Source organism: Ictidomys tridecemlineatus, chromosome 6 (genome assembly GCF_052094955.1).
Source record: "Ictidomys tridecemlineatus isolate mIctTri1 chromosome 6, mIctTri1.hap1, whole genome shotgun sequence".
Lineage (NCBI taxonomy): Eukaryota > Metazoa > Chordata > Mammalia > Rodentia > Sciuridae > Ictidomys > Ictidomys tridecemlineatus.
The window spans coordinates 36,048,834-36,075,550 of record NC_135482.1 but is presented as its reverse complement, the minus strand read 5'-3'; the positions used below and the strand labels follow the sequence as shown (position 1 = coordinate 36,075,550).

The 26,717-nt window shown below is 36.4% G+C and overlaps 1 protein-coding gene across 3 annotated transcripts in view; it reads right to left on the bottom strand.

Annotated features, from left to right (window-relative positions):
* Lin7a (lin-7 cell polarity scaffold A) overlaps positions 1-26,717 on the bottom strand; it is a 145,506-nt gene that overhangs the window by 10,773 nt on the left and 108,016 nt on the right. For all 3 annotated transcript variants that reach the window (XM_005337996.4, XM_040280272.2, XM_040280273.2), the window contains one exon: positions 2,980-3,195. In XM_005337996.4, coding sequence (XP_005338053.1) covers positions 2,980-3,195 — 216 coding nt within the window. The remainder of the gene's footprint in view (positions 1-2,979; positions 3,196-26,717) is intronic.

Below are 26,717 nucleotides of genomic sequence, written 5' to 3'. Positions count from 1 at the left end.
TTCCACAGTTTGGGAAATATAACCTTTTTGTGAGTTATCAAGCAGAAGTAAGGGAGAAATACAACAGATCATTACTTCAGGAGAATTTAAAATTCAGAAGAGGCCTAAGAGAAAAATTTCTCACACACTAGTGGTATTCAACCCCTTTGTCATTTTTATCCCTCATTTACCATTGCTAGTTCCTTCATACTTGATACCATCTCAGAAAAAAGAAATTATTTCTGATTTTGAGCATAGAAAATAGTAAGACAATATCTAACAATATTTTGCTTTACCTAGTCTTTGCTTGAGTGGTTGACCTTTAAAAAAAAATCTGAGATCTGTTCCAAATTAAATAGGTCAAATAAACTTGACATTTCTTCTTAAAAACAACTGTAGTATAAGCTAACAAGTGTAACAAATCCCATTTGATGCTTAAAAATTGAATTAATTAAAAATTAAATAAGAACCAATGTAGGTCTCTTTGACTGAATTAACCACAAAATCCAGGGATAACATGACTTGGGTGTGTTTTACTTGTACTTGAAATGGTCAGTATGGTTTCATCTCTAGGGGCCTTGGCTGTGTGTACTGCAAGTGCCATCTTGACAGGCATAAGTATAAATTTCATATCCACATAAATAGAACTCTAATATATCCTGCACAATAACACAAAACAAAACAGTTTGCAAACAGCTTTGGTTAAAGATGTTGGTCTCTTGTAATGAACCAATAGGAAATTCAGAGGTGATTAAATGAGGGCTGATGAAATAGAGAAATGAAATTTAGTATATGGTCCCACCATATACTTAATTAACTGAATGAACATAATATTGGAAGCTTTTAGAAAGAGAAAGATCTCAGAAGTCGAAATGGCAAATTTTTTTTCTTTCAGAACACTACTGAACAATCTTACTCAGGGCCAGTGTTGTAAATCAATGAGGAGAATTGGTATAAGTCTATACTATAACCAAAGATGGAAGAAACAATAGGATTAACAGAAAACTCATTGGTGTTACAGAGTGGATTGTTATTACTACCAAGAAAAGACTTTTGAAGGATTCTGAAAGTACAGCTGGGTAACAGAAGTGAAGACTATGGGTGAAATGACATTTTCTGGTCTGTCCACAGAGCTCCATCGTAACCACATCACCTAGCAAAAGCCACCGCATCTCTTGCCTGGACCACTGTGTTTTCTAGTTGGCTCTGCTTCCACTCTTATGCTGCAATCACCATTTTCACAGCAGCTAGAATGATCTCTATGGTACATAAATTCTGGTCGCTCTTTTGCTTTAAAATCTTCAGGGTCTTCCACTGCACCTCATTTCCCTGGGGCTTTGCAAAGCACTCTATGGCTGGCCCCTACCCATCTTGGTGCCCTTTAAACCACTACTGTCTTTCCTCCTCCCTCTCTAGCCCCTAACCACCCAGGTTTTCTTTATTCCTCAAACATCAAGTAGCTTGTGCACCACTGTACCGGCTATTTCCTCCTCTTAGTCTCTCTTTGTGGCTTCTCCTCTTTGTTCAGTTTCATCTTAAATATTTTCTCCTTTGAGAGGTCTTTCCTGACAACCGAGCCCGAAGTCTCCACTCACCAGTCTCTATTCAGACAGCCTTAATTACTCTCTAACTGTGTAAACCACTGGTCCCAATAGGAAGTGTTCAATTTACATTTTTTTTAAAATAAATTTCTCTTCCACCAGACTGTCAACATCATGAGATCTAGGACATTGCTCCTGCTTGCTCCTGAAACTCCTTGAACAAGCCTGGCCCATGGGAGTGCCAAGGAGGAGTTTATTGTTGAATAAATACACATTTTAGAATGAAAATGTAGTTCTAGAAAAAGATAAAAGCCACAGTATGTCTAATAAAAGCAGCAGGCTATGGGAGATAGATGGTTAAATTTCCAAGAGTGTCAGAGGATAAATCCTGTACATTTTTTAAAAACTCCCCTACATAGCCTCTCCTTTTCATAAGAGTCACAAAAATCTGAAAACTTCATGTTATATCCAATGTCCCTGGTTGTGCAATTTGTAATATAATATGAAATAACTCAAACCTACCATCATCATTTTTCCAAGAATATTTGAGCCTCATTTCAAATACACACCTGCATACATTGTAGTGCAAAGGTACTTGATGATATAAACTGTCTTTTCCAAAGAATAGCAAGAAAAATGTAGGTAACTTCAGAACATCTGATATTGGCAGATAAAGTACACGGCAGAGTAAGAGAAAAATAATTCTGTGCTTCCTGTAAATGGGTTTATGAGGAATCCAGTGAAATTACTGCAATATCAGGTTGTTCATCCAAAGAGGCAGGATTTAATGACACTTGCCTTGAAGGATTTTTTTCATAGTATTAGGGATAATGTGTGTAAGGGCCTCGCACACAATCGGCACTTCAATGATGGTGACTCTTACTGTCAATATTTTTTCCTTCAATTTTCTTGGAAATACACAGCACTTGATTTAGCATCTGAGTCACCAAGTAGAGTTTAGAAAGAGAATCTTAGATATCTATTTTAAATGAATAACAAAAATGAACTTCAAGATCTCTCAGATCCTGAGCACTGGCAAATCTCTACTTCATTCTTCTAGATGGAACATATTTCCCATAAATTTTATTTTTATTCTCAAGATCTTCACAAGGCCAGCACTGTAAGGTTGTGCAGTTTGTATGCGTAGATCTGGATTAGCACAGAGACTGCACTTCCTAATTGTATAAAGGCATCTTAGAATCTGTACTTAACCCTTCCCAAAATATATTAATTTCTTTAACATTCCTTGAGACTATATTGATTCACCCATAAAAAACAAACAAAAAAACTATGTGATATATGCTTACTTTTTTTGACATCCTTGTCCTTTGATTTGATTGATTTTGTTTGGACTATTAGATGTAGTGATGTTGTTTCAGTTAGGGAATTGTATTTTTAAAAACAACAATTTCGATCGCATCTAAGGGACCTTCCTTATACAGAACCAGGCACTGCTCACCTAGGACATGTGGTTTTGCTGTGTTTGTTGCTGCTGCTGCTGCTGCTGTTGAATGAGCAATTGCTGCTGTTGCCGACGCCGGGCTGTTCGCAGCTTCTCAAAGCGAGCCTCCATTTCTTCCAGGACTTTCGGGGTGTATCGGACCACCAGCTTGACACTGTCCTTTGCGGCCTTGAGTAGTTCCACAGCTTTCTCATGGTGCTCTCCTTCCACGCTCTGAAAAGACAAGGAGGTTTGTTACAGGAAAGTCCTTCCATATTCTCTTCCCTGGGAGACTGAACTGAAATTAGTATCCTATCGAAAGTCCAGAATTTAAAAGTTGAAGCAAGCACAGCAAGTGGGATATAATACCATTACCATCATTTATTATGTTCATAGATGAACTGTGAGCCTGTTAGGCTTCATCAGGACAGAGAATGGATCAGATTAGGGATTCAAGTCAGGAGGGTTAAAAAATAATATAAAAGAAATGCTAACATTTTGAAAGGGATTTCTTTTCCTTTTTTTGGTGTGGTACTGGGGATTGAGCACCATATCTCATGAAGCACTCTACTGCTGAGCTACATTGCTACCCCTTTCTATTTTTTTTTTTTTTAGTTTTGAGATAGTAACCACATTTTGTGGGACCCTACAAAGAAATGAGACTGCTTCTCATTCCTCTCAGCTGATTCCTAGAGTGGGTGACATGACCAATAATTTACAAGATTGTAGTGTAAAGGCCTTTGTGCCTAACTTCTTCAATAAAATTTCAAGAAAAATTGGCTGTGTGATATCTAGGAACTGAGATAAGCTTAAAGATCATCAGAACATCTGAGTGGCACTGGGTGGCAAGAGGAGGCCAAGTACAGTTGGTTGAGATTACATTTTCATAGCCTAATTGGAAGGGGGACACTTGAAATGGATATCAGATTAAGCTACCAAAAAACACAGTAATTCACATCTGAAGCTCATATCTATTGTAATATGAGATTCATAATTACCACTACTCTACAGATTTGGAAATTTAAAGGATTATGTCCAATTCTAAACCTTGCTTCAGAAAGGTGAACGTGAACTGAGGAAGAAAAGGTTTGAATTTAGCAACAATATTGTAACTGGCAGCTTGTAAAAGCTCGGTTTATCATTTGTTGGAGTATAGCACAGATAATAAGGGTTTAAAAATTGGGCACAGTGAGCCCTGGAGGCAACTTATATAACCAATGTTCCATGTCTGGATTGCACAGTAAGCAGAGGTTTTAAAGAGGTTTTAGGTAGAGTGAATTTTTATCTGTGGTTAAAGTCTAGGAAAATAGGTACATTCGTTGATTAATTCATTCTTTTAATTATTCATTCAATCATGAACATAGTCTCTTAGCAGACTTTTATTAAGTATTTATCCTACTAAATTCTTTGGAACAACATGAAAGAGAGAGGAAAACTTTGAAAATATTACACAATATAAACTCTGTTTTCTGTGTGCTTGTAATTTCTTTGTAATTTGTACCAACAGGATTTGATATGGTATGAAATTTTCCTTTTAAAGGAAAACTTGGTGATTCGGTTGTGCATAATTTCTTTTTTAATATTAAAAGTTGCATGTTTATATGTTTTAATAACGCTGGTTCACTCCTTTTCTAGGCCAGTTGATTAGTTTCCAGACTTTTTTTTTTTTTTTGCTTTTGTTCTGTTTGCTTTCATTTAATAGGTTGTAGATTCTAGGCCAGACCGTGAGAGGCCCATTATCTCTTTTTAGGCACTGTGCCTGTGATTCAGAGCTGCCACGGGAGGGCTATGGTACTAATGCAGGGCATGGGCTTTCATGGCAGGGGCAAAGGGTTGACAGAAATAATAGCCATGATGTCCATACTCAGCCCTGGGAACTATCGAAGTGAAGTTATCCTCTCCAATTTACAGAGAGCAGACTCTATGGTCTTCAAACTTAGAATTTTGGTCTTTATGTTTTTAATCCATGGATTACATGTTGACTCAGCTCCCATCCCTTTGGGGCTCACCAGAATCAACAGGTCTCTTGATGGACTCTTAGCTTCCTCTGTGTTCCCCATCAGGGTACAGAACCATTATATGAGATCTGGACTGCATCCGACTTCATTTCTACTACTGAAAATATCTTTAGTAAACCAAATAACACAAATTAGAGAATTGATCATTATTTGGAAACTCAGATGAATTTTAGAGATGGGTTTGAATTCATATAAGCATACTCATAGAATTTATTATTTCAGACAATCAACCTTGTTTTTAAATTGTTTTCAGCATCTTAAGTCTTTTCTTAAGACAAGCAAATCACCAAGTTTTCCTACCATAATAGTGATCATATAGTTAAGGCCCATCCTGGATAGTTCTCTTTTTCTACCTGCTTTGCCTACTTTGTAATTTTGAAGGTATATACTTGTCTCCTTAACCTATTATTTGTTAATTTTCTGGGGTGCCTTCAGTTCCTCTGTATAATTTCTTAATGAGAATAAGGTAGCTTTTTCCCCCTTGTTTTTTCTTTCCATTTTATGGTAAGAACAAAAATGCATACCACCTACTCTTGGAAGTCTTGCTCAGTGAATTAAAAAAAAAAAGCCAAAAGATGCTCAGTTAAAGTGCATATGTTGATGTGCAAACACTCATTACTGGGTATCCCTTATACCCTGAAGGTTTGGCATATATTTCTGCTTTTGACTTCATCTATTCCTTAGTCTTATAGAAAGCATACTTTTTTTCTTGCTAAATATTTAAAACCCGTTTTGAAACTTGATAGATGATTTGTATATAGTTAAGCTAGTTTTTTTTTGTTGTTGTTGTTACTCAAACTATGTATAAAGCCCTCCTGATTTAGGAATCATTCCTTGTAATAACTTGAGTAATCTCTGAAATCTTGTGACAACGGTCTCACAGATGAGAATGTGGTTCGTATATGGCTCGGGGACACCTGGAAAGGCTTCCAACTTTAAAATTAAAAACCTGAAATTCTGTGCTTTTTGGTTTCATTCCCTTGCTTGTAATTATTCATCTCTTTGTTATAATTATTATTGCGTTTTGTGAAAGTTGTTAGCATGAATTAATTTAACAAAAGGCTTTCCAATTGACATCTGGTGAAAGTTGGATTTTATTAAGAAGGTGAGGGGGGATACAGAAGACATGAGCATATATATTAGTTACTCAGGAAATATTTTATGGTCCTAAAACAAAAAAAATACTCTAAAGAAAAACTTTATATAAATTATAGTTATGCTGAGGCTGGCCTTAAGCTTTCACTGAAATGAAATAAAATGTACTAGGAAATAAATAGACATTCCTGTCCTGAAAAACATTTCTGCTGTCAAATCTTTTTAAAATGCACATCAAAAATCAATATGGGAAGGGAGAGTTCAAATATTTTTTTTTACTATTTTCAAAATTCATAAACACACACTAATGAAATGCTAAGCATATAACCATAAGAAGTTAATATTTACAAGAATCTATTTTCATTTAGGAAACAGAGGAAACAAATAGCTCAGTGAATAATCAGATGCACACTTGTTTGGTGAGCAATCTCATGTAGTAGTAAGTAGGCCCTAGGAAGTTTTGAAGGTAGTTTATTTGATGAAGTATAGCAAATCAGCAGCTGACAAATGAACCACCTTTAAACACGGCTGCATTGTGATGTTTCAGTAGCTTTTCTATTTCCACACTTCGTGAGATATTAAAATGTCTACTATTTCTGGTATGTTCAATTTTTCCTAGTTGATTGAGAATCTTCTCTAATAAGAGAGAATTTGGATTATACTACATACATAAACTTGTGCATGAATGAATAGCTTCCCCTTGACCCCCATGATAATTGCATTTTGACTCTGGTTAGACCTCAGATAGAAGAGATGCCTGCTCTGGGAAGGAATCTTGCGATCTGTGTACCCTTCAGTTACCAGATGCTTAAATTTGTATGTAGGTTTTTCTCTGTTGGGATTACATGGAAATCCTCCTGGCTGAGTTTGCTGTGACATAAGTTGCTTAAAACGTTTGTTGGACAACAAAGAGTTGACAATACCTCCTGGTTATTTCAGGCATACCTACATTCAAGTGTATGTGTCTGCTCCTGAGTGACATCAGCCATTTCTTTGGATTTTACTTAATCCAAAGGGCAGATGACATTATCGGGGAGTAAAGGATGTTAAGAGTGTGAGGTTACAATTAAGCAGCTCAGAAACTCTGAACAGTATATCTGAAAAGTCTCTTAGAAACAATCTCATTTATATCCTTTTTGTCTTAAGACATAAGGAAACAGAGACTAAGAGGAGCTGGGACCCAGCCCGTTGTATAACTTTGTTTGTTGTAAGAGTAGATTAGAACTCATTGTTATTACCTACTTCTTTTTCAAAAACACTATATTACTGGGGCTGGAGTTGTGGCTCAGTGGTAGAGTACTTGCCTAGCATGTGCGAGGCCCTGGGTTTGATTCTCAGCACCGGATATAAATAAACAAACCAAATAAAGGTCCATCAACATCTAAAAAAAAGATTAAAACAAACAAAATACCCCCCCCCCAACACTATACTAGTTTCTGAGGACAAGGAATCCAAAAATGAAACACACACATTGTAGGTCAGTTTTGCATGATGTGAAAGGATAGAAACTAATGATGAGGAAAAGCTATGTCAACTCCTAGCAGAAGGGTGTGAGTTGGCCAGTAAAGGAAAATCATGAGTCGACCTGAGGGGTCACTGTTAGTGGGCAGTGATTCTCAGCTTTCAAAAGGCCCAATATAGCTAAACAATGACATACTCTTTTCCCAAAAGGTAATAGTGATTGATTTTGGATGTTTTTCTTTTTTTTTTTTTTTGGATTGGAGAAATTTATTAAAATTTAAATAAAATTTATTAAAATAAAAGGTTTAGACTTCCATTCCATAAATATCCATTCAGGTGCCTTTCACAGGATAAACCAAATATTTGCTGCTGTCATTAAAGCCCTTGAATTTTCAGGATGTCAGAAGTCTGCCTGTATTTATCCACACACAAATTCTTAATCCCCAAATTAAGGAAGAGTACAGGATAAGACATTTGCAGACAAGCCATTACTGAAATTCAAATCCCTAGACATTTTCTATGGAACAATAAATAAAAGGCTGTATTATTTTCAAGAATGTAAAATTGGATTGTTGCAGCCAGATAGATCACTTTGTTCTTATGATAGTTTTGCTGTTCTCCAATAAGATGTTTTAAGTATTTAATTTTAAGAATATGTGTGTTTATATAAATAAATGTGTGTATGCATGTATGTTTAATCTTATTATAACACTTACTAAGTACTTATTTAGTGCAAGGCCAGCTGATTTATGAGAATTATATGTAATCCTCACAATTCATGTATAAAAATGGTAATGGAAAAGGTTAAAAAATTCGTTCCAGATCTCCACCTAGTACATAGGACAAACAGATATGAACTGAGATTGATCTGTTCACAAAGACTAACCAATCCATACCAGTCTGTAGTCTAAAACAAGATAATAAAGGAAAAGTAAATATTTCATAGGTAGCTTTCTTTATTCATGGAAATTTTTAGACTAGTAGTTTTTAAACCTAGATGTTTATAGAAGTCAACTGAAGAACTTTTTAAATACAGACATCTAGGCAGTTCTTAGACTTGCCATATCAACATTCATAGCAATATACTTATGACTGGGTATAAAACTCAGACCCAGCCAGTCACTCTCTGATGCACAGATTTGCCTTTGGATACCGTGCTTCAGACTGTAACTAATCCAACCAGGAGATGTCACTGAGGGAAGAAAGTGTTGGTCTGGTGATGGAAATCTTATCATTTTGCCTTGGTGTAAGCTCTATAGAGAGCATTTTTTTTCATTAAAAAAAAAAGAAAAAAGAAAAAAGCAGCAGCAGCTATGTTGTCTTTGTATTTAATTAAGAAGTTATTATCTATGAACAAGCTACAGAATATATTCAGAACTTTATGATTCTTTGATCCTTTCCTTCTCTCAAATATGTTAATTTTCCTATTCTAACTGTATTATCTTTTGCTTAAGAAAAGTGGCAAGTGCATTAAAAGTATCACATTTATCCCTTGGAAACAATATGCTAATGTTCTTTCAGAGCACTTTTGTTCCTGCCTAAATGCTAATATCTATCTCAGCATAGTATAATTTATCAGTTCACAATAATTCTTCTGCTACTAGATTGTCCAAGGGCAGGATGCCTCATTTATCCATCCTTTTATCAGCATCTGTTATGTGCCCAATAAATACTTATTTAAATAATAAAACATTCTATACCTACCTATCTACCTATACACATATAATATAGGTAGATATTATACACATGTAATACAGATAGATATATAATATACATTACATTCTATATTACATGTATATGTGTGTGTGTGTGTGTGTGTGTGTATATATGTTTTCCTATTAAACTAAGGAGCCAGTTTGATTTGGTCTTTTTCATTTACCAGCTGTGTGAACCTAGATAAGTTGATTAAGTTCTTCAAGCCTCAATTTCCTCCTCTATAAAGTGATATCATGGGGTACTTGCTATATAGAATCATCACAACCATTACCTTTAATGTAAACAAAGCACTTGGAACAATACCTGCACTTACAAGGGGTCCAACAAATGCTAAGTCTTTGTTGAACTACTTTCTCAGTGATAATATTGTTACAGGGCTTCAGATACCCAAGGACAATAACAGCAGTGACAAAATGTAACAGTGTCTTTAGAGTAGGTAGTGGTTTCCTTTATATTATGTAGGAAGAAAAAATCAACTAATGGTATATGATGCTATTTTAGAAATATATCCTCATATAAAACAATTTAGGTGAATTCACTGCTTTTAATCACCTTCAAGTAATTTAGCAACATCATTTTCATACATACAATTGATATGCTAATTACAAATGATCATTAGTTATTCATGAAAAATTATTCCTCTCAGCCCCTCCCCAGTGTCACACTTGGTTAAGGAAAGAACCAGTGTGCAGGAGATTCAGCTGATAGGAGTCTGCATAATGTGAGCGATCTTGAGAGAAGGAAATCATCAAATAATCGAACACCAGAAAAGAGCAAGGAGGTTAATGTGGAAAAAAGTGCATATAATTGCACATATTTTTATCCTGAGAGAGTAGTTATAAAATTTTTTGAACCACGTAAGTGGAGAATGCAGCACATTAGTAGTAGCCTCAGGGGTGACAGAAAGCCTAAAATGAGCAAAAGCTTTAGGATAAAAATCAGTGCCAGAAATCAGATATTCACAAATCTAACATTTGGTTGATCTCAGCCCACCTTTCAAATCTGGGAACTAAAATTGGAATCAAATTCAGCTACTGCATTTTATAGTAACTCCACACAGCCCTTGATGCCCTGGCACCCAAAGGAGGAACAAAAATCCCTGATGGTTGTTGAGATGAAGGGTGAACGCCCACCTGCCCCCATCACACACATGTATACAGATGCCCACAATCATCTTCAGGAGCACAGATGTGAGCTTTGGAGGTTTGAAAATAGAGCAAAATGCCTGGGAAATATTCTTAGAAAATGAGAGGTTTAAGTCAATGTGTTAATTTTTGAATGGTAAATTTCAATGAAGCAGTTGAGATTATTCACAGTAATTTGTGCTTTTGAGATGCATGGTGCTGTGCCTGTCCGCTCTGCCAGGGCATGACACCGTGTGACACTGAACCCCCAAATAACTTCTTGCAATTTACCTAATCCGGAGTGTCATGATCACCAGTTCTCCACATTTGTTTCTAGGTCTGCTTTAGCACAGGAGAGGGGTTGCTGAAATTACCACTGCTCCCCTCCCCTGACATAGATATTACAAGTACCATCTCCACCATACTCAGGACTGCTATCGCTCTAGTTAAAACATGCAAATGCATCCTAGTGAGTAAAATTTAATGCCACACCTTAATCAAACCACCAAACCCTCAGCAGAGAGCCATTGAGGAAAGGCGAGAACCGGGGTTAGAACTGTCTAGTGTTGATCATGAACAAATCCCAGGGCAATCTTTAGAAAGCAGTCTCCCCTCTTTGTGCCTTGATTTCCACAGGGGGGCTATCCTGGTTTTGGCACTGAGACTTAGTTCTGAGCAAACTGAGATAATTGATTGCCAGTTAAGACTTAGGAAGATGTTACTAAGATGGAAGAGCACACAGTAGCTGATGCTTGGGACATGACATTTCTTTGACAACTTTTTTCAAATCAACCTCCATCATGAAATTTGAATTTTTAGTGGATGTGAGAAAAAACCATTTTACTAGAGAAGATGGGTGACTAACAGCAAAGGACAACATGAAGAAAGGGAGGAGATGCTTGAGTTAAGTTTTGAAAAAGTAAGTTTGAGGGCAGCCAAATACCAAGGGGTATTATTTCTCAGTTCTTCATCATCCCAAGGATGATCTAGACCAGCATTAAATGGTTATGTTAGTTTATAAGGAGTAATGGCATTCTGGTGAGGGCTTTTCAATGATTATGAAGCAGAGCTGCATACTTGGACACTGGCTGAGATCCTCAAGACCCACATTTCAAAGAGTCTGCACTGATTTTTGTTGTAGATAGGTTGTTTATGTAATGGACACAGAGCAGGAGCTGGAAGATTATGAGAGATTCTGCAAACTAGAAAAAAAGCTTAGCCAATAGCAGGACATACATTTCATCTTCCTATCTGCCCTGCCCAGATGATAGCATGTATTTGTTTTTATTTTTGGTACTGGAGATTGAATTTATGGATTAGGTGAATCCACTGCTTTTAATCACTTTCAAGTAATTTAGCAACATCATTTGTGTCACTGAGCTACATCTCCAGTCCTTTTCATTAAAAAAAAATTGATGGAGGGTCTCACTAAATTGGGGATCACTCAAATTGCTGAGATTAGCCTCAAATTTTTGATCCTTCTGCCTCAGCCTACTGAGTCCCTGGGATTACAGGCATATGCTACCATGCCTAGCCGACAGTACGCATAATATGAAACAACATCTAGGATTATGTCAACCAGAATAGTTTTCTTTATTCCTTCCTTTATTCTTTAATTTCTTACTCTAGCAATCTCATAGAGTTCATAGTTCTCATAGAGATAATAGATGGCTGAAAGTTTTTAACCTAATCCTTCAAAGGATACACTTCAATATAACCTGTTTGGGTATCTGGAAAATCAGGAAATCAATTTAAAGTATTATAAGGGAAAAACACTGCAAATCTAGGCAGTTTTCTGATCCTGGGATTGTCATATCTACTCTTGTGAAGTGTAAAATGGCCTGACCACTTACATTGCTGTGTATTATGAATAGTAAAACATTAATAACAGCTATAACATTTAATTTAATTGCAGAGATTCACCATTGTAGCTGCCTTTTTGCAGGAACAGAAGTGAAAATTTAAAGGGTATTTAAGGCTTACTGTCCAATATCTCTCTGGCTCTACATGTAAATGTCTTTCCAATTAAATGCACAACCAGAGAATATTCTTTACATTTGTTGCCATTATACTAACATTTTTGCATATTTTAAAGGTTCTTACTGATTGAACTTCCAAGGATTCTTTATAACCCTTTTCCATAGTCCCTGCTATCAGTAAACTTGCAGTCATCCAAATTAGACCCCCTGAGACACCTTTAACTCTTTCCTTGACCCAGTTTCAATTAACCACAAATATTGGTTGATACTCATTTACCATCACACCTCATTCTCTCCTTTTATTTCTTATGATTTTTTTGCATAGATTTTAAAATACTTTTCAGCTTCTCTCTTATCTAAATTATTATCTAAATTCTCTTCTAGACACCAACCCAAGTCATTTCATCCTTGCTTTGATTAAACTCTAGTGATGAGTACCAAAGAGCATAGCGCTGGTAGACATTGTCCTTGAGGTCAGGGAATTTCCTACATTGTTTCTCCTTAGTAATTAGTACAGTGCACAGTACTCACCCAGTATTTGCATAACTAATATGAAGAGAACTGGCTTTGAAGCTTAGGCCCAAAGATTTTTAAGAAAGTCAATTATTTTTCCAAGCCTTAGTTCCCACATATGCAAAATGGTATTAATACTATCTATTTCAAAGAAGCCATTTCAGATTTAATGGCTGTCCATGCAAAGTGCTACACTAACCATGGCCCAAGGAATGCACTCAATAAATATGGATGTCCTTACCCTGTGTGTATTTCCCCATTTTCTAAAAGAGAAAATTAAAATTTCTGAAGCATGCAAAGCACTTTCCATGACAGGCAGGGTCCAACTCTATTTTCTAATATTAATTTTTAATACAAAAACAATACAATGATTGTTTTGATTTTACTATATATTTTTACGTACTTTTTCCATTCTCCTGTTTTAGTAAATCCCCCACCTTGTCCAGAGTTCGTCCCAATAGCATTTATTCTCTATTATGTTACTTTCTTGCTTAAAATAAAACCCTATATAGATATTTACAAATACCATCTCCACCATACTCAGCATAGGCTTTAAGGCTCTTAATTTCTACTCAGCTAGCTATTCCAGCCTTACTTCTAAGACTCCACTGTCATCCAATCTTTAAGTCATCCTGGAATTCTTTTTTATACTGCACATGGCTAGTTCAATCCTGGCAGAAATTGTATGAATCTCTCTCTCTCTCTCTCTCTCTCTCTCTCTCTCTCTCTCTCTCTCTCTCTCTCAAGTTCTCAGCTAAAAATACTGAATATCCCTTTTAGAGAGATGCAGATTAAATTTGAATGGGAAGAAAATATTATTTTATTTAAAAATGGTAATGTATTGCCAAGGATTTGGTGAAATTTATATCCTCATGTTAAAGTGTGAATTGGCATAGGCTTTTTGGAGGTCAGTTTGGCAATATCTTGCCAAATACATCTATTTAAAGTAAATACATTCATATCCTCCTAATTTGGCTTGCCACCTATCAGTACTACCCAAGAAAAATAATCATTCATATACATAAATACTTCCATTTAAACAGTGTTCACAGAAAACAAAACAAAACAAAACCTAACTGGGTAACAAACTAAATGTCCTTCAATAGAATGATGGTTAAACTAGCATGGTATCCTCATACCATGAAATATTATAAACAACAGACAGACTCAGGAAAAGTCTTGTGCACTGGTAAGTCAAATCTCTAGGAAACAAGTATATAAGCATATATAAAAATATCAGTGCATTTTTAAAACTTACAATAACAATAGTCAATATTCATTGAGTGTTTGTCATGAGGTACTATTATAAATGTTTTGTGTGTATCAAAATAATTACTCTTCATAACCACAGTGTGAAGTCTGTAATGTTATCCTCCTATTTTATAAACAAGGAAATTGAGCTACAGAAAGATTAAGTAAGTTTCCAGGGCCACCTCTTTAACACATAACATATCTGTCTCCAAAGCCTGATACATTAGTCTGTTTTACATTGTCTTAGATGTTTGTATTTAAAAACAAATGTGTAAATACATGCATGCACATTTGTGTGTGTACTTGAATGCATGAAATATATTTAGATGAATACCCATTCTGATACTATTTCTGTTTGGGGGCAGAGGAAAGACTTGAGGAAAAATTTTTAAAGGGATTTCTTTTTACTTGATTTTAGTCTTTTCAACAGAATTATTTGAAGATTTTATAAGAATACAATTAACACATTGCATGTGTGTGTGTGTGTGTGTGTGTGTGTGTGTGTGTGTGTGTGTAGACTTTAATACAATAGTGTTGTATTACAACATGAGGAAAATGAGTGGGTAGGTCATTCTATAAAAAAAACAAAAACGAAGAAGGCAGAAAAGTGATGATTTTGTTTAAATAGTGCTTCGAGGCATTGCTTTGAAGTCATTTGAGCAAAAAGAAAAAAAAATTACAACCATAATTGCCTGGGTAATTCAGGTGAAATGAAGGGATTTTAGCTGAATTACCTCAGAAATTAGGGATGCACAAGTGTGGTCCATGGGACTTTCCAAATGCCAATTATAATGGAATGCCTCTGAGATTCTGTTTGAACAGTCACGACTGGATGGTTTTTCTCCTGGTATCATTAATTTGCTGAAACGTGAGCCCATCCCCCTGCCCCTTTCCTGCCAGTTGTCTATTTGATAGTAACTTCACATCAGTTATATGGCCCGGCAGAATCATTCATAGCTCTGAGCAGATGCTATAAATCCATGTATTTTTTTCAGGGCATAATGTTTAACTGAGAAATGGTGAGGAAGGATTATGAAATACTTCATGTTTAAACTTTTGCTTTTCATCTAATGACTCCTGAAATGAAAAACTGCAGTGATTTCAGTCTTGATAGATGTTGAGCCCCCAGATAGAGAGCTACGAATCAGTCGACTTAGAGATTCTTCTGAAAATGAAATGCGTTGGCTTTATATTTCTTCTTTGGTACAATTAATATTGATCCCTTCCCCCACTCCTCCCGCAAATAACAATGTATTGTAACAAAGAAGCATGGGTCTTCCCTACACAATAGATTCATAATGAGATCTGTTTCTTCTCCCACAAAGCATCAAATTATATCCATGCCTGGTTGCCCTGCCTCTAACTCTGGTCCCTTCTAAACCACTCTTTGCACGCAATTAGAGTAATCACTCAAAAATGCAAATTTGATCATGTAATATCCTTGCTGGAAATCACTCTGTGTCCTTGTATTGCTCAGATACAGCCCAAAGTCTAGTGTATCACACCCTTTATGATTTGATTCCTGCTATCATTTTTCAGCTTCAATTGATAACTCTCAGGTCCCCAAATAGAAGAAGATACAATTTTCTTTAATGTCTGGACCCTTCCATATGTTCTCACTGCCTCACTTGGCAATACTTACTTGCCCAAATCTTCCCCATCCCCTGCCTGGGTGAGATGCTACTTCCATGGCCAACTATGCAACTCCATATTTAAAATATAACTACATTGGAAAAGAGATCTGCTTCCCTGTTTCTTCCCCATATTTTTAAGTGAAACTGGAGACAGTGTCTTTTTTTTTTTTAATTTCACCAGTGAATGGTGGCCACGCCCAGTAACATTTTGCCAAGTGATTGAATAAATAGATATATAAGCTTTATGAATTGGTTATGTTTACCAATGATTTTGAAAGTTAAATATGTTGTCACTTTTCTGAAAAAAAGAAAAACAAAAACAAGAAACCAAACAAAAACAACTTTAGTGATTTCTTATTTTGGCTGCTGGCTTCATTTTGAACTAGTAACAAAGATAAAAATTAGCATTTATTTAGTATTTACCCTGTTCATAACTTATATTATGCCATTTAAACACTAAAAACTAAGTAAGCAACCACTATTATTATTGTCTCTTTGCAATGAGGAAACTAGGGTTCAGAGAAGTTAGCAAGTTATTCATCAAACTTCACAAATTACACTGAGATAGTTTGTACCTGGGAGGGATTGAATGAGAATTAGATGGCCCAGTGCACTTAGAGTGCTTTGCAAATGCCTGCCTGTCCTGGAAGCTCTTGAAGGAAGCCGTTTCTGTTACCTGAATCATCAATGTTGCTCCTACATTTGGGGTTGCCTGCTTTATTTCAAAACCTAATGTCTAGGGAATTTTAAATTACCATTTTAATGTGGTGACATCTATATTGAATGAAAGATAAGAGTTTTTAAAAGTTGATTTTTTTTTAAATTAGCAAAATACTTAAAAAATAAAACATGTGATCTACTCCCACAGAACCTGCCGCCTCCTCTCTCCTGCCTTCTCCTACTCCAGTTTCTCTGGCTTCCTTACTGCTTCTTCAGTACACCAGTACTCTTCCATTCTGGAGATTCTGGGCTGAGCCCTGGCTCTGCATGAAATGTTCTTCCTCAGCTGCCCATGTGGCTCACTCCCTACCTCCTTTGATCCTCTCTCCTGATACCAACCTCTGGGGCCAACCAGCACAGGCTGTCCCCTTCCTGGTGCTGGCATTCCCCATCCTTCTTACATTGTGCTCATTGCTCTTGCTCCTTAGCATTGGCCAGCATCGAACACTGTATGTGCTTACCTATTTGTTCTGTTTATTGTTTCTCTGCCCTACTAAAATATAAACTCCACAAAGGTAAGAACTCGTTTTCTTTCTCTCTTCTCACTGAATAATCCTGGAGCTCTCGTGGTGCCATCAGCCCATGGTCCTTATAAAGAAGCTTGACTGCCTCGAATGGCACAATGAAATGCTGGGACAATGCTGGGGCAGTGATCTACAACCTTGTTTGGCCACAGGTCTGCTCAAGATACGGGGTATTTATGTATATTTTTGTCAACTGGTTGCACTCTCCAACATTTCTCGAATTAACGATTAGGTGGAGTAACAGAGCAGCTGATCTGTCAGAGAACTCAGAAGAAGGTGCTTGGATCTAGGCACAGTAATGGGAAACACAGCAAAAGTAAAAAGTTTGACCAACGCCTCAAAATTTTATAAACAATTGAAAGGGAATAGAAGAAGAGAGTTTATGACAATGTGTGATTCATTTTATTTACAGGAAAATGAAGTACACATACTAAAAGTTGCACATAACTAAGTTCTTGATAAAATATATATGTATATATATATATTTTAAACACCCAAAGTTATAGAGGTCAGGAGGAGTAAAAGTAATTGGACTTCTTTGTGGAATACCCCAATATGTGCAAAATTATAGCCAGTGCAATTGAAGGGAAGTATAAATTTTAAACAGCTATAAATATTGACACTATGAAATGATGTATCTTCTGATAACCAACATCATCCAGCTTTATATTATCCTTTCTGCCACTTATCTAATAAAACAGAACCCATGTGGAATGGTAGGTACACTGGGCTCCCAAGGAAATTGTAGTTAAATTTCAGCCATTGCTACGGTAAGTGCAGTGTTATTTTAAGGTGCTTTTACATTGCTTAAAAGTGAACAGCAAAACAATAATTATCATTTAATTTAGATTTAAGAAATTTAAATGGATTATGGGCACAAAAATAGGAGAACTTCAGGATGAGCATCTGCCTACACTCCACCATGATGACCAATCTCATTTCAGATTCACGGTAAACTGGGAGCAAGTTTTCAGGTTCCCTGTGAATTTTAGTTACGAATTTTATTGAGTTTTGAAGAATACACTGTGCCGTCTGGACTTGGGCTTAAGAGAAAAGTGGAAAGGCTTCTGCATATTTTTATTTGTGATACATCTGTACAACATTCCTACAAATCATGCAAGGCTTAAGCTAAGGCTGATTCTGAGAAGTGTAGACGTTTCTACTTATGGAAAAATTAATTTGATGTTTCCAGAAGAATTAGATAAATATAAGCTCCTTTAGGGTATGACCTATGTTTTCTATAAACTGCTTCCTTCCTGGTGCCAGGCACAGCACATGGCTAATAAATCTTTCTGGCAGTCTGAGAACTTTGAAGTGATATTCCTACAGTATTGTTTGCCTGTAGAGACAGATTCAATGACAAATTTAATTATGGTGAGCTGTCAACTGCTTTGCCTTTTGTCATCCATGGTAATTAGGATCCATTGTGATGTTTCTTGTCCTAGATCTCTCCATCTAGAGACAAGCTGTTGGGTGAAGCCTCTTTTCCAGAATGGTCCTCATTTGTGGAATTCCTTATGTGTTACAATTGGATAGAAGTCCATTCTATTCTCCTATACCATCTAGTGTAGGTTGTGTACATTTAAATTTGAATAATGCAGCTGCTATTTGGCTTTCATCAGTTTTCATGAAATTGAACTAATTTAGTTTAAGATGATGTTTCTCAATTGGGGATGATTTTGCCTATCAGGGGACAAGTGGCAACATCTGGAGACATATTTTGAGTGTCATGACTGGAGGGGTAAGGAGTTATTGACCAAGGATAAACATTTTCCAATACACAGAGTAGCCTTCCTAGTAATCCTCCAGTTCAAAATATCAATTATTCTAAGGGTAAGAAATCTTGGTGAGGACATGTAACACTAAAAAGTTTACATAGTAGGAGCTTTTAAAAATAAAGTTTTCTGTACTGAATTGCTGTCAGTTTGATAGACTTCTGTTAATTTTAAATTCCCTTCTCACAAAAGGCAAAGCTAAATTAAAACTCTCATGCACTTTCACATGGATGACTCATAGAAACCACTGGAGGATGAACTTTAAACTCCTCATTTGCTTTCCTCCATCTTTTTTCCTGTATCAGCAGAGGGCAGGATCCAGGACAGAAATCAGACTTCCTCAGCAAATCCTTATCCTTCACCCCTCACAACCAAGTCTCCACATCTTGGTTTGGGCAGCATTACCTCCAAATGAGTTTTCAAATTCTGTCCTTTTTCTCTATCCTTGTTATGCTTCTCCCATTTACCGCCTTCATCCTCTCTATTTAGACCATGGAATTTCCGAGTTGAACTCATCTACTCCAAGTTTTTCCTCCAGTCCTTCAAACACACTGTGCCCAGATGCCAGAATAACTTACTTGCATGGAAATAAAACCATATTATTATATTTTCTACCACCTTCAAATGATAAACCCAAGTTCCCTATCATGGCTTAAGGGGACTTCCGTGTCATTCTTCCTGCCCATTCTTCCAATTCTAGTCTTCAACTGCAAATATCATTCCATTTTAAAATGTTGTGCATATGTTATCCCCTCTGGCTGGAGGATCCAATATTAACTTATTCACTCTGACATTTCCATTCATGGTTAAAGCAATGACCGACAATTGCATTTGGTTAGTTCTACCCAGAGCATAAATGATTCCAGACTTGATGTGGCAAAAATTTGAAGACAAACACTGTATTCTCCTGGGATGAACCACATATTTCTCAGTCAGAACAGAAGGATCATTACTCTGTTTACATTTTCTGCTTTTGTAAGTTAAGACAGTGTCACAATAGGAAACATGGAGAGATTCATTTGGGATTTTGAAGAAAAGGATATTTAATAATTTAAATATATAGCAAGAATATTGTGTTTCTGCAGAAGCAAAAGATGATTTTTCCAATGCTATGTTTACTATTCCCTTCTCTTCCACCAATTTACTATTTAGACAGGGCAGGTGTTATTATATCAACCAGCGACAGGGATCCACTATCTTTGGAATTAGAGTATTCGATGCGGGACTTTTACTGTCTCTTGAAGACAAACAGAATGCAATGGAAATGACTTAAACTGGGTTGAGTGTTTAACTATATATGCAGACAAAATTGTGTGACAGGAGCAGTTATTGTGTATTTAAAAGGTATCCAGCATAATGGCAGATACTCCCACATACTTTCTCTTACTTAATCTTCAGATCAGCCCTGTTGAAAAGGCATTGCTATTCCTGCTTTGCAGATAAAATAGAGTAACAAAGAGTAAACGATCCTGGAATATCTTTGAACTCCTGAGAAACTTTAAGAATTTGAAATTTAATAGGCCCTCTTTGAAACACTGAAAACGTCAATCCACAACAAAGCGAATGTTTCTAATTTCCATTAAAAATAACAATAGAAAGAAGGAAGATTGTCTCAAAGGTTTTTTTTTTAATCAGATGCTAGATCCTGGTTAAGTGATTTAAGGGTGCAGAAAGAAAATTTCAATATAAAAGAAAATTTAAAATATAGACAAAAACATGTTTTATTTCTTAGTATTCACTATTCAGCCTCAGGAGCTATCAGAAACTCTCAGAATATCACCAGATTTCAGAATTGATAGACCTCATTGAGGTCCCTATTACGGTTAAAACAAAATAAAACCATTTGGGTACCACTCGTAAGATTATATTGGTTGAATCTCAATCAACCTTCAGCCTTATCTTACCCCACTGTCTGTGCCCAGGTACCGCTGACTCTTCAGTTATTCCCACATGGCAAGGTGTAGAGTTTCTTCTCTTGATACCTTAAGGCAAACTCTCTCTTCTGGTAAGAAGTGATCTTCCTTATCTTATTCTCAGCTTAAATGTCACCCTTCAAAGAGGTCATTCTAACACTATAAAAAGCAGTTCTTCTTGTTCTATTGCATTGTTCTTTGTTTCTTCTTTATCCTCTGTAACACCTGTCACAGTGTTTAATTATGAGGCAGTGTTACATCCTGAAGTTCAAATTTGTGAGCTTTGTGTATCCCAACTGCTTCCTTCAGCCCACATCTAGGAAGTGGAAAAGATCCTCAAAATAGCCAAAAGTCTTTGGCTACAAAAGGCAGAAATGTGTTTTAATGTTTTCATGATCATTTTTTTTCCCCAGAAATGATTAGAAAGATTGGGGCCAAGGGAAGGAGGAAGAAGAGGTTGAAGGGCTTTACTGAATGGATAGTCAGAAGTTGAATGAGGAAGTGCCCTGAATGAGAGGCATAGAAGGAGCTTGCATTGTTGAAACCCAGAGTAGAGTGAGAAACACTCAGCACAAGCTGTCCTGAAAGTGAAACACCACCATGCCCATGGCCTGTGGATGACCGATCCAGTTCCATAGCCCTGGACACTCGGGGGGGGGGGCGGGGGACAGTCTGGATTTATGCTTATACATTGCAGAAGGCTGGATAAGTGTCCAAAGATATCAGGTCCCATTTCCTGGAAACTGAAAATGTTACTTTGTATAGAAAAAGGTCTTTTCAGATAAGATTAAGGATCTTGAGATAAGGAGATTAGTTTGCATTATCTCAGTGGGCTCTGAATACGATCATAAGTATCCTTTTAATAGAGAAGTAGAGGGAGATTTGGCACAGAAGAGAAGGTGATGTTACCATGGAAAAAGAGATTGGAGTGAGGTGACCACAAATGAGAGAATGCCAGCAAACATTAGAAACAGAGAAATCAAGAAAAGATTCTCCCTTAGAGATTGTAGCATAGCCCTTGGCACCTTGGTTTGGGGCCAGTTGAAACCGGTTGTAGACTTCTGGCCCACAGGGCTTTGAAAGAAAAAACTTTATGTTGTATAAACCACCAAATTCATGTAATTTGTGACAGCAGCTCTAGGAAACTAATAGGCACATGGAGTGAAAATCTATTATTTTGGCCAATGTGGAATCAAACTGAGTCATTGGAGAAATTTCCCTTAGGCTGAGATAAGTGGCAAACTTATGTGTATGTATTTAATATTATTAATATCATTATTTTCTTGCTTTCTACGAAGGCAGAAAGTTCCATGAGCATTATAACCATTTCTGTTTTGTCCCCGGCTCTATACCCAGGGCATAGCGTAGCAGCTGGCATATAATTGCTCCACAAATAATCAATGAGTGGATGAAAAGCACTGCTAAAATAAAAACACAATATTGAGGAAAACACACAAAAAAATTAATGGTTAAAAATAACTTTTAGAAAGACTATACCAATAACTAAACTGAATTGTCAAATACCAGTAACCAGCAAACTAGATAGAGATTTGGTCAGTGTGACCCAATGCATGGGAAATGCTTCCTTCCTCTGGCAATTTGTCCTTTAAAACTGACTAACTGGGACTATGTTCTGACACTGATACACTTTCAGTCAGTTTTATCAGCACATTCTTCTAGCCGAAGTTGGCCTATTAAGGTGTGAAAGCTGAGGGACCTGGTGCTCATTTCCCAGGGCTGAAATCACAGGGTAGGAATGTGGCAGTTCTGGACTAGAAGCAATTGTTACATGTCCCATTTAGATGGTGCAATGTTTCAGTGTTCCACTTTTCAAAATTATTATCATAATTACTGTGTATCAATTGTACAAAATAATAGATTTCATTTTGACAATTTCAAACATGTGTATGACAAACTTTGTTCATATCCATCCACCTTATATCTTCACACCCTGTCCCCTTTTTACTTTCATGTCATTTATGCCCTCCCCCCCCCCCAACTAGATACCACATATGAGAGAAAACCTGCAATATTTATCTTTCTGAGTCTGGTTCAGTTTGCCTAACATGATGGTCTCCAGTTCTATCCATTTTCCTTCAAATGACACAACTTCATTCTTCTTTATAGCTGAATCATAGCCCAGTGTGTATATCAATCACATTTTTTTGGTCCATTCATCTGTCGATGGTCATCTAGGCTGATTCCATAGCTTGGCTATTGTGAATGGTGCCATGAAAACCACAGGTATCTCTACTTCATGCTGATTTTTAATTCTTCAGGCATATACCCAGGAGTGATATAGCTGGATCCAACAGTAGTTCTGTTTTTGGTTTTTTGAGGACTCTCTATACTGTTTTCCATAATGGCTGTACCATTCTCACCAACCCTATATAAAGGTTCTTTTCCCCCACATCCTTTTCAGGATTTGTTACTATTTCTTTTTCTTGATAATAGCCATTCTGACCAGAATGAGATGGAATCTCAATGTTGTTTTGATTTTCATTTCCCTTATGGCTAATGATGTTGAGCATTTTTTCATATATTTATTGGCCATTATTTTTTCATTTAAGATGTATCTATCCAGCTCTTTTGACCATTTATTAATTGAATTACTTAGTTTTCTTGTTAAATATTTTGAGTTCTTTATATATTCTGAATATTACTCCTCTGTCAGATGAATATTGGCAAAATTTTCTCCTATTCCGTAGACTGTGTTTTTGCTATATTGTTTCCTCTGTTGTACAGAAACTTTTTCACTCATGGCAATCCTACTTGTTACTTCTTGCTATCATTTCCTGAGCTATTGGAGTCTTGTTCAGGAAATCATTACCTACACCCATATCTTGAAGTATTTCTGCTGCTTTCCTCCAGTGATTTCAAAAAGGTCTTCCTTTTTTTTAAAATTAAAATTTTGGGGATGCACAATAGTTATACACAATGGTGGGATTAATTGTGACATCTTATGTGCTTTTTAAACTAAAATATATTTTCTCATAAATCAACTCTGAATGAAGGGGACTATGGTGTGATGGCACACATCTGTAATCCCAGCAACTCGGGAGGTGAGGCAGAAGGATCAAAAGTTCAAGGCCAGCCTAGTTTACTTGAGAGAGTCTGTCTGTTATGGTTTAGATATTAGATGTCCTCCAAAAACTCATGTGTGAGACAATGCAGAAATGTTCAGAGGTAAGATAATTAGATTATGGAGCTATGACACAATTGATGGTTAATCTATTGATGTAGATAACTGAGTGGAAACTATATACAGGTTGGTGTGGCTGGAGGAAGTAGTTCACAAGGAGCATGCATTTGGGGTTTATATTTTGTCTCTGATGAGCTAAGCTGTCTCTCTGCTTGCTGGTACCATGTCCAGAGATGCTTTCTTCTGATATGCTCTTCTATCTTGGTTGGACCCAAAGGCTATGGATTGGCCAACCAGAGATTGAACCTTTGAAAAACTGAGCTAAAATGAGCTTTTCCTCCATTAAGCTGTGCTTTTTTTTCTTAAAATTTTTTTTTAGTTGTCAATGAACAACTAAAAATTTTTTAAATTTATTATTTAAATTTATTATTTTAAAAATTATTATTTAAAAAATCATTTTATTTATTTTTTTATGTGGTGCTGAGGATCGAACCCAGTGCCTCATACGTGCTAGGCAAATGCTCTACCATTGAGCCACAACCCCAGCCCCTTCAGGCTGTTCTTGTCAGATATTTTGTTTACAGTGATGAAAAGCTAACTAAAACACTGTCTTAAAAGATGAAAAGAATTGGGGTTATAGCTTAGTGGTAGAGCACCCCTCGATTCAATATCCAGTACCAAAAACAAAACAAACAAACACACAAACAAACGGGAAAAAATGAAGGGGACTAGTCCAGGACATGCTGTATATTGCAACATACATTGGACCTGGCTGTGGTGTTTGTGCCCTTATGAAGGTGACTGGGATAAAATGATATAATTGCACATTTCTCGGTTCCTTCACAAATGTGAGTGAAGTGTCACATGATATCATCACCAGAACAAAAATTTTCAGCACTTAACTGAAATTCCAGCTTGCAGTCCTATTTAACTATAACCCAAACAGCCTGCCATACATGGCTGTCAGGAAAGATAAAGAATCCAATGACTTCTAAGCAGGCAGAATAGAAGAGCTTTACTTGATGCCTCTCCACCTAGAATTAATTTGGGCTTAGCATGCTAGGTCCATGGGGAACTGAATGTCAAGGCTCTCTCTCTCTTCTATTTATGCCATTCTGAATCTCCTGAGGGAGCCAAGTGGGTGTAACCCAGGCTGTTGAGTTAGCCTAGGAGCATGGTGCTCAGGCCATTCTGGTGGCTGGTACAAGGTGGAATGATGGACTAGGTCAGCATGGAACTATTCATACACCTTCCAACCACACTCTTCACACACATCTCCTCGGTGTTCTGAACCATTTGAACTCAAGGGAACTTCATTTTTAAGACATTATTATCTTTCGGATTGCTTCTTAACTTCTGAAAGGTCAAAGCCCCTTGTAACTGAGAAAATAATTTGCCTCCCTCTACCAAAGAGGCACTTAAGCAAACCCATCAAGGTTAAGAAACTTTGATCATATCTATAACATACGTGAAAGGACTAATTTATTCATGGCTAAGATATTTATTTACCTTTAAATTATGACTAATAAAACAGATGGCTTGAGTCAGAACCTGCAGTTCTGCCATTCTGTAGCTGTACAAGCTTGGGTAAGTCACTGAATCTTTCTCTTCCTTAGGTTCCTCATTGGTTAAATGAAAACGATATTGATACCACCTATCACAAAATATCATTATAAGAAAACAATACATTCATGTAAAGCACTTAACAGCAGTGCCTGTCATCCAGAAAATATTTGTAGAGCTTCAACTGTGAAAAGGGACTAAGTCTGTTGGTAAGGCAATCTACAAAAATTGCTGCTGTCAGTAGAGCACACATTTTATTGTGGAACTTAAATTTTTGTAGAAATCTTGCTGTGTGTTTCATGGCAATTAAAAAATATTTTAGGCTATGTTTCTCTTCATTCAGGGAGCAGGTAAAATCTTAATTCAGATTTCTCCTCTGGGATTCTGTCCGCATCACATGAGCTCAAATCTAGAGTTCTAATTTTTGTTTCATCCTCATTCCACACCTGACAGCCACTTTGCATAACTAATTTGGACTGTGAGTACTCACCCTTCACTTGACATAGGTATTTATAAAATGGGAAAAAAGCCAGATACCATATTCCAGGAAAACAATTTATTCTGTTCCATCTTTACACTTTTATTCATTCATCTGTTATGTTTAAAAATCAATTAGCAATGTGCATACACTGTATCGACAGCTTTATTTAGGTTTCACTACAGAGTTCAGCAAATTTAACTGCAGTTTCCCTACCAATGGTGCTCTACAACAATGTCTGGGTTTCAGAAGCTAGTGAAGGCCTCTTCTCAATATGACATACTTTTAAAGTTCTCATGCTCCTGTTTTATCTGTCACCTGCTTTCTTGCCCCTTACCTGCCTTCTTTACCGTCAATACTAGTAGGAAATCACATTTAGAGTTGACTCTTTTGGACTTTCTCCTCCTTTTTTTCCCTTCCCCTCTTTTAAAAAAAATAACAATGATGAACTTACAGGAAGCTGAAAAGAAAAGTACAGGGATGTCCCTTGCACCCTTTATCCAGCTTCCTCCAATAATAACATCTTTTAAAACCATAGTACAATATTCAAACCAGGAAATTAACATTGGTACAATCCACAGAATTTATTCAGATTCTACTGGGATTGGTTTTTAAAGAACAAGTTTTTTTTTTTTTTGCATTTGATAAATATCAGCTATGATCATAATAAGGATTGTAATTCAATTCATGTGTGTGCACTTAGATGTCAGCCAGTGTATATATTGAAGTGTATCCATCGGGGTGTGTGTGTGTGGGGGTGGTGGGAGAAGAAAGGAGATTTATATATATATATATATATGTATATTTTTTATATATATATATACATATATATATATATATATATATATAT